General features: G+C 31.1%; 1 protein-coding gene across 9 annotated transcripts in view; it reads left to right on the top strand.

Annotated features, from left to right (window-relative positions):
• Window positions 1-10399, top strand: part of LOC143048110 (uncharacterized) — a 79144-nt gene extending 68745 nt beyond the window's left edge. For 6 of the 9 annotated variants that reach the window (XM_076221568.1, XM_076221572.1, XM_076221571.1 and 3 more), the window contains 3 exons: window positions 295-559; window positions 2522-2581; window positions 7266-10399. In XM_076221568.1, coding sequence (XP_076077683.1) covers window positions 295-559; window positions 2522-2581; window positions 7266-7385 — 445 coding nt within the window. In that variant the 3' untranslated portion in view covers window positions 7386-10399. Of the gene's footprint in view, window positions 1-294; window positions 560-953; window positions 971-2521; window positions 2582-3096; window positions 3123-7265 lie in introns of all 9 variants that reach the window. The other 3 variants (XR_012969744.1, XR_012969743.1, XM_076221573.1) reach the window with 3 other exon arrangements.
• The last annotated feature ends 3205 nt before the right edge of the window (window positions 10400-13604 follow it).

Genomic DNA, 13604 nt, shown 5'->3' with positions numbered 1-13604 from the left:
TAATGAGGCTGCACTGTAGAATAAAAAATATGAAAAACATGACATAATTTTTTTTTTTTAAAAGGAGGAAAAACCAATAGTCTACTTTTGAAAATGACAAAGCAGATTTTGTAATCAGGAAGTTAGACCTTGTTATTTGTTTGATTAATTACCTGAATCATCATAAATCAATAAAGTAAATAAAAAGTGTTCTCTGGGGATTTAATGATGTTGATTACTATTAATATCTGTCATCCATAGCAAACAATCAAGTTATTTTGTAATATCTGTATTACTTTGTACTGACTATTATAGGTCACGATCAGATCAACGAGTCCCGTTTACTCCAGCCACGCCTACTAAGCAGAACTACACAGAGCCACAATGGGTAGTAGATTCTTCTAGTCAACAGACAACAGACCCTTGTGTTCAGCCCAATTATTCACAGCCAGTTCAATACCAGCCAGATTCCTGTGTGTCTGTACCACAGCCTGGATCCAATGTAAAGAGAACAGCTTCATTCCATGGGGTGGTACAACCTAAACAGCAGGATGTTGCCCCAAGGAGAAGTGGATCAGAGGTATAAGAACTTACTTTGTTCAATTACTATAACTAGTATCTTAACTTGAAGATGGATATACTCTGTGTATAAGGCATGGTAACTAATATACAACTAATGGTACACAACACCAAAACTCTCTTGAGATTCTTCTAAAAATAATTGACCAATTTCTGCCAGTTTATAAGGGATAAATTTATCATTATATTTCAGTGGGATGAGTGGTACCAATATGTGTGTTTGACCTTAAGTGTTTATTGTTAATCACAATTTTAATTTGGTTAATTGACATTTCAGAAAAAATACTTTATCCTCAATGCATTTTTTTTCTTCATCAAAGTAGAATTATTAAAAAAAAGATCACTTAAAGAAAAATTTAATTCAGGTAGTCAATTGACTGAAATTATGCTTGTAGATCAAAACCTCAGGCAGGTAAATTTTTGTATATATTGCTTGAATTTCATCTTAACACATTTTTGTTTCCATATTTTGAATAATTGTCAGTTTTTGTTAAAGGCGAAATTTTCACATCATCTCAGTCATATATTTAACAAGATTGTGCTTTTTACTTGCTGTTAGATGTTACCATATATGTTCCCTGTTTGAGAAATCATTTACATTTCTTAGATCCACCTATAGTGGAACACAAAAGGAGTCGTCCACCGATCAGGCAAATAACTTGCCAAATTTTCTCAAAAAATGGTCAATGTTGAGATATTTGTTCAGTCTCCAAAATAAGCAAAAGTATTGCTGTCTGCACCAACTACTGAATTTTAAAGTCTAAGGAAGTATCACATACTGCTAACAACATCATTCTATCATCCTTTTTGTTCCTATTTTTTTCAATGACCGGTTATATTATTTGGTGATTACATTCATTCACTTTTGACACATCACTTGTCTGTTGCCTCTTGAGACTGACACGCATGTCAATACAATATATGTAAATGAAAAATCACATGCCACATTAAAAATGGATTTTGCCACTAAATTTTAATTTTATTCTTAATCAGGTAAGAATACCTGTGAGTTAAACATCACGTCTAGCTATAATTCTAATATGTCTCCAAGTAAACTTCTGACCATTTCTAATGTCTATTGAATTTAAGTTATGATCCTAAATAAGGGGAGGGTTAGATTTGCATTTTTGTGGTTTGTTCTTTAATGCTTACTTTGAAGTGCAGCAACTTCATATAATGCTGATCATCTTTTAAGAGTTTGTCTTTGCTTATAACAAATCAGTCTTGGCATATTAACATAATTGTTGATAGCTTTTCACAAATTGATAAAAATTATAATCTTGTAGAAATTAGTGCTAACGTTGAGATTTTGTGTAGAAGAATACATCTCATTTTCAAATTTTTCACGGTGTTGAATCTGATTAAAGCTGTTTTTGTATTGTCCCAGACCTATAAGCTGTTAAAAATCCAAGTATAGATGAATATAAGTTGAAGACAACCACGCCACTACATGTACCATATATTGGTTTTTTTACTATTTTTTTCTCACATACGTTTCATTTGTCTTTCTTTAATGAGGGAGCCCCACCCACTCTTGACTCCAAAATTTAGTTATCAGTATTCATGTATTGTGTCAAAATACTGAGACAAACATTTATGTAAGGGATTTGACGAAATTTCTGTTTAGAACTGTTGATATATTATAAACTGCAATGACATTTCAATTTCATATCACATTTCTTGATGAATTATGTCTGTTTTCCATTGTGATTGAAAGTTATTGAAGTAGATATATACTTAAAACTGTATAAACCAATCAGATTAAGGCCAAGCAGACTACTTTTTCACTCATCATTTTTACACATGCTGAGCATATTGCTTGCTTGAGCTATATGTGATATTACACTACCAAGTAAGTTGTCCCTAAGAAACTTATTTATGTATCTCATAGAGTTGGACACAAATATTATAAAATTTACATGGTTTTGTCATGCCCATTAACATTGAATTTGTCTATTTACAGGAGAACATAAACGACAAGTCAAATGTGGCTCAGGGAGACCCCCACTACCAACAAGTACCTGTAAGTATATTTAATGTACTATTTATATATATCAGCTTTTTGTGTTGTACTCAAGTTTTGTCTCACTTTAAGAAATTGATTTGCTTCGCTGAAAGAGAAAATTGTAATTTTTATTTCATATTTGAAAATGTTGTTTCATTCTGTTATTGCAACCTTTTTAATTAAAGGGATTGGGATCACTTTAGTTTATTTAAGTCTTTTTGACAGACATTTTTTGGTACATATATTTTGGAAGAAATGAAAAACACGAATTTATAGTGTTGGTAAAGATGCATGTATCATTTTTTTTTTTATATTTTAAAGGTTATATCCACAAAAATTTCTGAATCAGAAAAAATTGTATAGTTAAGTTCACAAGGGATTATTGGGTGAAATGATAAGATTTAGTTTTATGTCATTACTTTGTTTTACTTTTAATACGAAAATGAAATTCTGGGCGGACTTTAAAGTCTTTATAAGACCAATAGACTTATAAAGCAGTAGGTTTATAATTGTTATACATCCTTTGTTGATAGGAATAACTATACAGTTACAATAGAAGGTATTTTCACATTGATGCAGTTAATTTTCCTTTTTTAAGCTACTACACTTTTACAATAGACTGCTGAGATGATTTCAAATCATGGTCTGGCTCGTTTCAGAAACATTTTTGTCTTTATTGATATAGATGAGGTAGACCCTTAAAATGAAGAAAATATGGGGCAAAACTAGTTGCCATAATTCATTGGGCGAAGGAACATAATGTTGGGTGGTAACCTTATAAGTTGAATATTTTGTACTACAGCAAAACAGATTGAGTGGATAGGTAAAGGTAATATCTTTTGTTAGCTTGCTTGCTAGCTGAACTGTGAAGTTATTATTGGGTTATGTATACTACCCTCCTTTAAAAGCAGACAAGTCCAAAAGATAACAGATCTATCTGTCCCTAGGACTAGACTACTCCAAAAGGAGGGTAGAACTCCTTACCTAGTTATACCTTCACGGTTTAGCTAGCATGCAAGCTAGTCAAAGATTATACCTTTACCTACACAGTCAATGCATATTGCTGTGAAAAGAATACAATATCCCCAGTTTTGAAAGTCACCAGTTTTTCAATATCAAGATATTTTATTGGTCAATTTAATTGCCTGGCTCTTTCTTTCACTTTAATGCAATGAACTTACAATATTATAACTCAGTAAAGGATTCAGTATACTCAAGATCTAGAAAAGATAGTTTCTCTTTTCTGTATATATTTGATGATTATCTTACTTATTTCACATCTTTAGCTGTCAAGGGGGGGTTTGAAAAGAATTTGTTTCGATCAACATGAACCCACCCTTTCATCTTGTAAATTTAGATCCATGATTTGACTTCATCTTCAGCAGTATTAGTTTATTTGCTTTATTACAACTTAAGCTTAAACAGAGTGCATGAGTTGTTTATTGTGTGTTCTTGAAACTGTTTTTTTTTATCACTGTCAAAATAATGTCACAAGCATTTTTAACATTCACTTCAACCTTTTCCTTTTAATAAAGAAATTGTGTGTCAGTTAATCTAAATTTAATCAATTTTTTTTTTAATCCTTAATAATGCAGTTGTAAGGGTTTTTTTCTGTTTCTGGTTGAAACACAAATTATTTTAAGATATAAGGCTACAGTAAGATATAATTCACAACAAATCGGTAAGGTAAGAGAAGTTGTTTTTAATCTCCCTTTTATGGGTCTAAAATAAATTATTGGGTCAAGTTTTCTTTTCTTTTTAAGCAAATAGTTTCTGTAAAAATAATACTATCATCTTTACCAGAATTAGTTATGCACTCGTAGATGACAAACAATAAGGGTAAGACAGGGCTTCTTCATTGGTAATACATGTGCAGTCTGTACTGGACATTGATAAGGGATGTCCACTATAGGGGGAAAAAAACAGACAAATTAATTAACTTCCTAAGTATTTAATTTTTCTCAATAGTAGGCTGATACTTCATATTAAATATGATTATGGGTATGCATTCATTTTAAATCTTAGAATTATTGATATATTTGTTTTTAAGTTTTGTCTGAAATATTTTTCTTCAATTTTTCATTTTTTTACACAAAGAATATGAAAGTTATATGAATCAATGTAAACTAACCAATGTCCTTGTGGAGTAAATGTGATTAATTAAACTAAAACTCTGTCACCCTTAGTTTGTCAAAGTATAGATCAGAATGTATTTATAGGCTTTTTAAAAGCAATAGTAATTGCTTTGTATAATATAATGTTAGTCTTTTATAGCCAGTTATATTAATTAAAACACAAAAAAGATATTCTAGGACTGTTAACATGCTAATTATTAAGCAATTTTGTTCAATCAGATTTTTTTTTAGGTTAAATGGCTGTTATTTATAGTCATGTATTATCAGAATGTATACATATATAGCATTGAATTGTTGTTTTGATTTAATATAATATTGATTATGTGTGAAATAGAATTGTAAAGCTAGATAAAATCAAATGGAACCGACAGACATTACGAAGCAGTTTCAGTTCAAATTATGAATTTTTGTTCAATTGTTTTTTGCTGATTAGTTCCTAGACTATAGCATAAACTTGATGAATTGTGTTTTCAATAGACTGTTTTCATATTACTGACTTTTGACTCCATTTTAAAATTTTTTCGACTGGTTACCTTGAACATCATGGTACCAATTCAGGTAAGAGCAAGACAAAGAAGTAAAACCAAGCTTTCAATCAGTACAATTTTTTGGGGAAAATACCTGCTTATAAAAAAAGAAGATGTGGTATGATTGCCAATGAGACAACTATCCACAAAAGACCAAAATGACACAGACATTAACAACTATAGGTGACCGTATGGCCTTCAACAATGAGCAAAGCCCATACCGCATAGTCAGCTATAAAAGGCCCCGATAAGATTTTTTAACATTTTTAACATTTTTTTTAACATTTTTTTTTGTCGAGCCTTCGACTTTAGTCGAAAAAGCGAGACTAAGTGATCCTACATTCCGTCGTCGTTGTCGGCGGCGGCGTCCACAAATATTCACTCTGTGGTTAAAGTTTTTGAAATTTTAATAACTTTCTTAAACTATACTGAATTTCTACCAAACTTAGACAGAAGCTTGTTTATGATCATAAGAAAGTATCCAGAAGTAAGTTTTATAAAAATAAAATTCCATTTTTTCCATATTTTACTTATAAATGGACTTAGTTTTTCTGCGAGGAAACATTACATTCACTCTGTGGTTAAAGTTTTTAAAATCTTTATTACTTTCATAAACTATCCTTGATTTGTACCATACTTGGACAGAAGCTTGTTTATGATCATAAGATAGTATCAAGAAGAACATTTTGTAAAAATAATTTCCACTTTTCCGTATTTTACTTATAAATGGACTTAGTTTTTCTGTGTGGAAACATTACATTCACTCTGCGGTTAAAGTTTTTAAAATTTTAATAACTTTCATAAACTATCCTTGATTTGTACCAAACTTGGACAGAAGCTTGTTTATGATCATGAGATAGTGTCAAGAAGAAAATTTTGTAAAAATAGATTTCCATTTTTCCGTATTTTACTTATAAATGGACTTAGTTTTTTTGCCAGAAACAAAACATTCACTCTGTGGTTTAAGTTTTTAAAATTTTTATAATGTTCTTAAACTATCCTGGATTTCTACCAAACTTAGACAAAAGCTTGTTTCTGATCATAAGATATTGTTCAGAAGTAAATTTTGTAAAAAAAAAATTCCCTTTTTCCGTATTTTACTTATAAATGGACTTAGTTTTTCTTCCAGTTAACATTACATACAGTCTGCAGTTAAAGTTTATAAAACATTTATTAGATTCATAAACTATCCTGGATTTTTTACCAAACTTGGAAGCTTCTTTCAATCAAAAGACAGTATCGAGAGGGAAATTTTTATTGATGTCTTTCCTCATTTTTGTTGAGTCTGCAATTAACAGCAAAAGTAGGCGAGACACTGGGTTCCGTGGAACCCTTACGAATTTTTTCACTACAAAATCATGGGAAAATAGTAAACTTTCCCCTCAAATTACACCAATTATATGTTTGATTTTACTTATTTTGGTTGCTCTTACTTGACTCAGTACCATGATGTCCAAGGTAACCAGTCGACAAATTATATATTCTGGAGTCAAAAGTCAGTACATGAAATATGAAAGTAGTCTTGCAAAAAAATTTCAAAAGGACAATAAGCTTAACTAAATGACTTCGAGGGGTGACTGTAAGACATGTAGAAACTTTTTTTACAATGCATTTTTAAAAACAAACATTACAATAAGAGTAAATGCTAAGATGAAATGTGACAAAAATGGGAGAATATATCAATTGACAATCAAAAACCATCAAATTAGATTTCATATCTACAAGGATAAAACTATTTACACTTAAATAGACTGCCATTGGACCAAAGTATATACCAAAGTTTTACTTATTCTAAGGCCTTTACTTGAATAGAGGTACCAACTTGAAATACATATTAAATAAGATAATTTGATAAACATTACAAACACAGTATATCTATTAGCAGTGTCTGAAATTTGCTACAGATGATGTGTTGAATTATTTAACTGTCAACAAAGAAGTTTAGTTGAACAAACAAACCAAAAAAAAAATTGTGAGTAAAATTTAGTTATATTTGCTTTCCTATTTAAATGTTCTATATAAAGTATTTCTATGTTTTAGTTACAGGAAATGATCGGCATGTTCAGTAGAAAACAGAGGCAGGGGATGTCAAGTGTTCATCATATACCGATTCTATCTGGTGCACAGTTACAGAAATCACAGAAACAACCACCGTCATAACATCAACTATATTAGTTAATGTAGCTAGCCATCATAGCATGTCATTGCCCATTTGTGACTCAGACAATATAAACCGTTGTAGTTACCTGCCATCTAAACATGTTCACCGTAGAATTGTCATATCCTACCATCTTATCATATTCACCATCACTTTTATGTTGCCTGCCAACTTATCACCTTCACCATAAAATTGACCATTTAAATTTGCTCTTCATACATGATGTCAGTCATATTAGAAATTTGCAAAATAGTGAAATTTTACATGCATTACTATTTCATTTGCAATGTTAGGTAGGCAGTACTAAACTTGATGTTTAGATTGTACAGAAACATTTTAAAGACAAAATTCACCAATGTATGTAATATAAAATAGAAACAACTGCCAGTGCTTCATTGTACATAACTATTATTTCCCCTAGATATTTTTATTAATATAATGACAAAATTCCAAACATTTAATTAATATTTGATTGCATTTATAAGTTGATTTGAAATTTAAAACTCAATCTAAATTAGATACGAAAACTTTTGTATCATACTAAAGAGTTACAGAAAAAAGTAATATTATACTTTTTTTTCTAATTTTATTTTAAATATGATTACACCTATCTTATGTCTTTTGGTGATGAAATAATGTTGTCATTTTCACTATGATATAATTTTCATGTTTATAACAGGAATTTAATTACAGGTTTTACTGTAAATAATAAAAGCAACTGCCTTTATATTGAAGTGTATATATTTACTGTACATATCATATTTCAGTATAAGACCACATTAGAATGAAATATTCCATTCTGATGCTATAAATGACATTGTAAAAGTTAAGTTGCATTTATTTGTTTGTTTGATTGTATAAGTTAACACATTATTTGAGCAAACAAAGTCTTAGAAGAGGAAAAAACATTCCATCTTTCTTTTGTATATGTAACATACATGTACATATATTTCTGAATATGTGTACTAACTTGTAAGCTGTTAGACAGACAGTTTTTTATGGTGCTTATTTTCATGTTTTTTTCTTTGTTTTACTTAGTTATAGTTTTGAAAGAAAACTTGTTTCTTGATGCACAGCATTGTATTGCTTAGAGTGATGAACATTCTGATATTATAGGACATTATTCTGTTATTCACTCAATCTTCTTTTATCCCTCCAAGCTGAACTCCAACAAATTTAATCCTTTCTAATTTTCTATAAGAAGTATATAGATCCCTCAAAATTGTCAGTTCTTTAAATATCAAATTTAGGATTTGTAGATGTATCTTTTATGTCTTCCAGGCATATGTTGGTGTATTAAAAATGTCTTTCATTACAGCATTTTAAATGTGATTGATTCTATTTGTAAAACTACATTTTACTGTACTAATTGTTAGACAGATTTTAATCAGGAAGAAATTTTTTCCTTCCAACTGATGTTATTCAATTTCTTTAGTTTCAAAGTGAGGTGAACAATAAATGTTGATGAAAGAAGTAAAACAATTGCAATTTAATTTGTTTGGACAATTTGTTTTTCCTTTTCAATCAAATGTTGAATCAATAAGGATATTTATATTGAATTTATCAGAATTTGGAAATTTTTGATTTTTTTGAAAATTATACCTGTTTTACAAAATTAGAAAGTAATCTTATTGCCAAATCTTTGGAGAGTTGTTTTTGATGGAACATTTTGGATGTTAAATGAGTGAAAAAAATCCTTGGAACTATCTTGTGAACACACAACACTTTTCTTTGCTCTAAAGCATTTAAATTTTGTAAAGAATGCATATACTGTTATTAACTGCACTGTTAGAGAAATGTAAAGAAAACCTCATTAATGCATTTATTTCTCTGTGATTTTATATATTATGTACTATTAATTATTAAGCTTAGTTGTTATTAGTTACTGAGTGATTTTGTTTTTGTTTTGTGTTAAAGATAATATATAAAGACTGTCAAAGCCTTGTGATCTATTTCTGTCTGTGATAACATTATTTTCCTGTTCAGCCGTCCACTGTTAACAAAGAAAACCAATTTGCATTTATATTTCATATAGAAATTGTTATTCCCTTGTGTACAATTTTTGTTAAAATGTACCCAGCAGCTTTAATAGGGTGTTGTATAAACATAATATTACCTCATTCAAACATTTCTTGGCATTGAACTTGCATACTTGTAACATTACTTTTGTTTTCAAGTCAAGGTTTCCTTATTTCACACCCTTTTTGCAAGGGAAAAAGTAATGTTTGAAGTGTATCTGTAAGTTCTGAAATCTTATCACTTTTCTCGTGAATTAAATCTCTAGGAAATAACATTAAAACAGCAAATACTATCAGGTCCTTATCGCTGCTTTGATAAATCATGATGTCCTATCAAAACAATTTCATTTAGTCAACCAACTGGTATTACCTTGAATATTATGACTTAATGGTGATAACATGTATGCAACTATTAAGTTTCAGTTAAACCTGCAGAAAGTTTTATTTAATATATCAAGTCAATTCTGTTAGTTTTTTAATAAAAAGATTATATCAAAATTTAAACCTGAGCTAACTGCCTAGAACTAAGTTAGTCAGTAGACATGTTTATTTTGTTCAAATAAATTACTGTCATCAGAATTTTACCTGTCTATTCATGCATTTGGGATCATAGTTACAATAGTAAATTGATTGCTGTCATATGCATCTATTATCTAAGTACAAGAGTCTTTCAGAAACAATTACAAAAGATGATCCCAAGTTTGATTTTTCAGAAAAGGCAATGCAATTGACATAGTACCCAGAATATTTCATTGTTTTCATGCTAAATCTATAAATCATAAATATTTAACAATAATCGTTTTCAAATATCAAATTATTTATTTTATTTACTTGGTACTGAAATTAAAAAGTCTGATTGTGACAGGAGACTATTATTTATGTATTGTTGTCAACATGTTGTATATGTTTGTATGATTCAGATGAAATATACCAGTATTTCTAAATATATTTTGGTGAATGGCTTACAGTAAGTAATAAACCATGCTATTAATATGTAACTTGTTTTCATTATATTTTACCAAGTCCTCACCATTAGTTGTGTTTTCATTTGGTCTGTTCCTGGAATCACCTTGGTGTTCTTGTGGTAGTATGCATGTTTTGTATGCGACTGTCATTTGGTCTGTTCCTGGAATCACCTTGGTGTTCTTGTGTTACTATGCATGTATTGTATGCGACTGTCATTTGGTCTGTTCCTGGAATAACCTTGGTGTTCTTGTGGTAGTATGCATGTATTGTATGCGACTGTCATTTCGTCTGTTCCTGGAATCACCTTGGTGTTCTTATGGTAGTATGCATGTATTGTATGCGACTGTCATTTGGTCTGTTCCTGGAATCACCTTGGTGTTCTTGTGGTAGTATGCATGTATTGTATGCGACTGTCATTTGGTCTGTTCCTGGAATCACCTTGGTGTTCTTGTGGTAGTATGCATGTATTGCATGCAACTGTCATTTCGTCTGTTCCTGGAATCACCTTGGTGTTCTTGTGGTAGTATGCATGTATTGTATGCGACTGTCATTTGGTCTGTTCCTGGAATCACCTTGGTGTTCTTGTGGTAGTATGCATGTATTGTATGCGACTGTCATTTCGTCTGTTCCTGGAATCACCTTGGTGTTCTTGTGGTAGTATGCATGTATTGTATGCGACTGTCATTTGGTCTGTTCCTGGAATCACCTTGGTGTTCTTGTGTTACTATGCATGTATTGTATGCGACTGTCATTTGGTCTGTTCCTGGAATAACCTTGATGTTCTTGTGGTAGTATGCATTTATTGTATGCGACTGTCATTTCGTCTGTTCCTGGAATCACCTTGGTGTTCTTATGGTAGTATGCATGTATTGCATGCAACTGTAATTTCGTCTGTTCCTGGAATCACCTTGGTGTTCTTGTGGCAGTATGCATGTATTGTATGCGACTGTCATTTGGTCTGTTCCTGGAATCACAAAGGTTTTCTTGTGGTAGTATGCATGTATTGTATGCAACTGTCATTTGGTCTGTTCCTGGAATCACAAAGGTGTTCTTGTTGTAGTATGCATGTATTGTATGCGACTGTCATTTGGTCTGTTCCTGGAATCACAAAGGTGTTCTTGTGGTAGTATGCATTTATTGTATGCGACTGTCATTTGGTCTGTTCCTGGAATAACCTTGATGTTCTTGTGGTAGTATGCCTGTAGTGTATGCAACTGTCATGTACAAGTGAGCGGTTTAGGTAGCATTGAAAACAGGTTTAATCCACCATTTTCTACATAAGAAAATGTCTGTAATAAATCGGGAATATGATAGTTGTTATCCATTCGTTTGATGTGTTTGAGCTTTTGATTTGGCTATTTGATTATGAACTTTTCGTTTTGAATTTTCCTTGGAATTCAGTATTTTTCTGATTTTACTTTTGAGTATGGGAGGTTGTGGCTTTGATCACCCACTAGACCAAAAAAAATTATTACTTGCTTCGTCACTAATTATTTAGCATTTAGGAGTAAGAGCAACGACTTTTCAGATAATGTGTCCAGATTAGGGTGACACATTTTATGAACTGTTAATTTAATTTACCACTAGATATAATCCAACCATGCAACATAATCATCACCATCATCTTATGCTTCTGGACTAATAAATAGATCAGGAACAAAAAATACAGATATAAGTTTACAAGGTAATTTAAAGGATAAATGCTCATTGGTCAATAGCAATTGAAATTAACGCTTTATAAACTTTATGCATCTGAAGCGCTTTTATTGGATTTACCTTCTTTAGGCACAAGACATATTTTGTATCAATTGTTTGTCTTAGGGTGGGTGGTATTGGGGGTGAAAACCAGGTTCAACACAGCATTTTTTCTTAAATGGTCGATGTTATGAAATAGTCTGTTACTATGTATGTTGATGGTTGTTTTTGTAGCAGTGCAATGTTTCTGTTGTTTCCCTAGTTTTCCTTTAATAGTTTATGTGTTTCCCTAAGTTTTAGTTTGTAACTGGATATGTTTTCCCTTTATCGATTTCTGTTTATTGAACAGCGATATACTACTGTTACCTTTATTTATTTATGTAGGGGAATTGCTAAATGAAGCAACATTTCCTCTTATTAATGGACAGGTGTTTATACAACGTGTCTGTAGAGTGCAGATTCTAGAACTTTTGAGAACTCCCCTTTTTATGAAATTTCAACAGTGAATAAACGAAATTAAAGCGTTGAAAAATTGTAACAAGAAAAACACAAGTATAACTGCATTTCCACTAGTCAAGGGTAACGACCCAGTCCCCACCTCTCCACCCTTGGCGGATTAAGATAGAAATTCGGATCAATAAGGTAATGATATTGGTTGCAGTTGCAACTGGTTGCATCCAATCAAAATGCACTTTTAAGACGTGTTAATGTAGAAAATGTAAATACACAATTACTACGTGCTGATTGTGGTTTTATCCCCAAAACATAGATCGATATTTATTGACAATTCAAAAAGTTCTTGATCCACCTAATTGGCGTTTCTTGGTATGTTTCTAATCTAAATGTTTTCGGTTTCTTCTTCACCAAATTTGCAAACACCAGCCACAATCATGTGTGCCCCTCTACACTGAAATGATTCAAGTACTGATAATTGTCAAAGATGATGTCGTCGGAGCTTGAATTTGATTTACCGGTAAATTGAGCATCATTGTAATCACAAATGTTGGCAAAGGGTGGAATGGGGAACTGGATCGTGACAATAGATGAGTTGGTATAACTGAAACTATAACAAACACTATCGTAAGGATGATCACAGTTAGTTAAAGCAACCTTACTGTTATATTTCTAAACGTGCAAATTGTCCCACTATGATAATAGAGACAGGCTCATGCAGGGCTGACACATATTTCTGCATGGGGCCTAAAAGCTTGAAATTTGTAATGATTACAAAATAATTATCAGATTATACAAAAGAGATGAATGATGCAAGAATGCTTTTATATGTTTGTCATTGTGCAAAATTTGTAATTCATTTTACGATAACCGTATTAGAAAGCTGGTGTTGAGGTGAAATAAAAGTAATGTCATCTTTAAGGCCAAACTTTATAACAAAGTTTATTATAATTTTTGCATGCATTTGTTGAAGCAGTGCACGAAAAAAAATATGAATAATATCGTGTTCTTTAAACATCATAATTTATATTGTTTCAAACGAATCTAATTAAGTCGTTTTTTTGGCCCTAAAAGGGATAATCATAAATA

This window comes from Mytilus galloprovincialis, chromosome 10, assembly GCF_965363235.1.
Source record: "Mytilus galloprovincialis chromosome 10, xbMytGall1.hap1.1, whole genome shotgun sequence".
NCBI classification, from domain to species: domain Eukaryota; kingdom Metazoa; phylum Mollusca; class Bivalvia; order Mytilida; family Mytilidae; genus Mytilus; species Mytilus galloprovincialis.
This window is presented reverse-complemented; position numbering and strand designations above follow the sequence as displayed.